This window comes from Micropterus dolomieu, linkage group LG09 (assembly GCF_021292245.1).
Source record: "Micropterus dolomieu isolate WLL.071019.BEF.003 ecotype Adirondacks linkage group LG09, ASM2129224v1, whole genome shotgun sequence".
NCBI lineage: Eukaryota > Metazoa > Chordata > Actinopteri > Centrarchiformes > Centrarchidae > Micropterus > Micropterus dolomieu.
This window is the reverse complement of record NC_060158.1, coordinates 21,760,526-21,761,584: the sequence shown is the minus strand read 5'-3', so window position 1 is coordinate 21,761,584 and position 1,059 is coordinate 21,760,526. Positions and strand designations below refer to the sequence as shown.

At 41.2% G+C, this 1,059-nt stretch overlaps 1 protein-coding gene across 2 annotated transcripts in view; it reads left to right on the top strand.

Moving 5' to 3' along the window:
- Positions 1 to 395: 395 nt before the first annotated feature.
- LOC123976639 overlaps positions 396 to 1,059 on the top strand; it is a 10,255-nt gene continuing 9,591 nt past the window's right edge. Inside the window, exon 1 of one of the 2 annotated variants that reach the window (XM_046058943.1) lies at positions 396 to 443. Coding sequence is in view for 1 of the 2 variants with exons in the window: in XM_046058945.1 (XP_045914901.1) it covers positions 413 to 443 (31 nt within the window). In the remaining variant the exon portion in view is untranslated. The remainder of the gene's footprint in view (positions 444 to 1,059) is intronic. The other variant, XM_046058945.1, reaches the window with a different exon arrangement.

Sequence of the window (1,059 nt, the reverse complement as noted above, 5' to 3'; positions counted from 1 at the left end):
CAGGGCTCACCGTGTGTTTTATGTGGATAATTTTAATATTTTCTGGCAAAGAATGTCTCTTTTTAAGACAGACGGACTTCACCCAAACAAACGGGGCTCAGAAATGTTAGCTGCTCACATACAGCATGTGGTGCGGTCCACACATTATTTAAGTGAATGACTAATCATTCATGCAGCACACCTGGACACACCACCGCTCACTGAACAGATCTCTGCCTCACTGCCACAAACAACTGTCTCCACCTGCTGGCATGTAAAGCCGTCTGCTCCCAGCGCTGTTCCACAGACTTCTATTCCTGTCATCATCACGCATAGACCAGTAAACCGAAATGTTCACATCCCACACAGAAATATTAGTAATCTCTTAAGGATTAGGACACCAACTCCAGCACCCAGAACAAACTCATTTAAAATGGCTCTCTTCAATGTGAGATCACTTTCAAGTAAGACTTTTATCTTAAATGATTTTATCTTGTCTGCAAATCTAGATTTTATGTTTTTAACTGAATCCTGGTTGCAAATGAATGACTATAGCCAGCTAGCTGAACTGTGTCCGCCTCAATATGATTGCTTTAGTCAACCGAGGGTCAGTGGTCGTGGTGGTGGGCTAGTGAGCGTGTATAGGAAAAATTTTAAATGTCATCAAGTACGCTGTGATGAATTTAACTCCTTTGAAGTTCTCACTCTTAAAGTTGGAGGGCTGCAACCTATCATATTTGTTATAATTTATCGCCCCCCAAAACCGCCTGGAGGATTTTTATCAGAACTTCCTGAATTTTTATCTACTCTGGTTTTAAATTATGACAGAATTGTTCTTTGTGGCGATTTTAATATTCATGTTGATGACCCCACCAATCTTAATGCAACTGACTTTTTAAATATGGCCTCTTCTTCTAACTTCAAACAACATGTCAAAGGGCAAACACATAACCGTGGTCATACACTGGACTTGGTTTTTACCCTGGGTGTCAGCATTTCCTCGGTGGAATTAGTGGACATGACCATATCTGACCACAGATGTATTGTTTTTAGCTGCGATTCACCTGTTACTCATGCCGC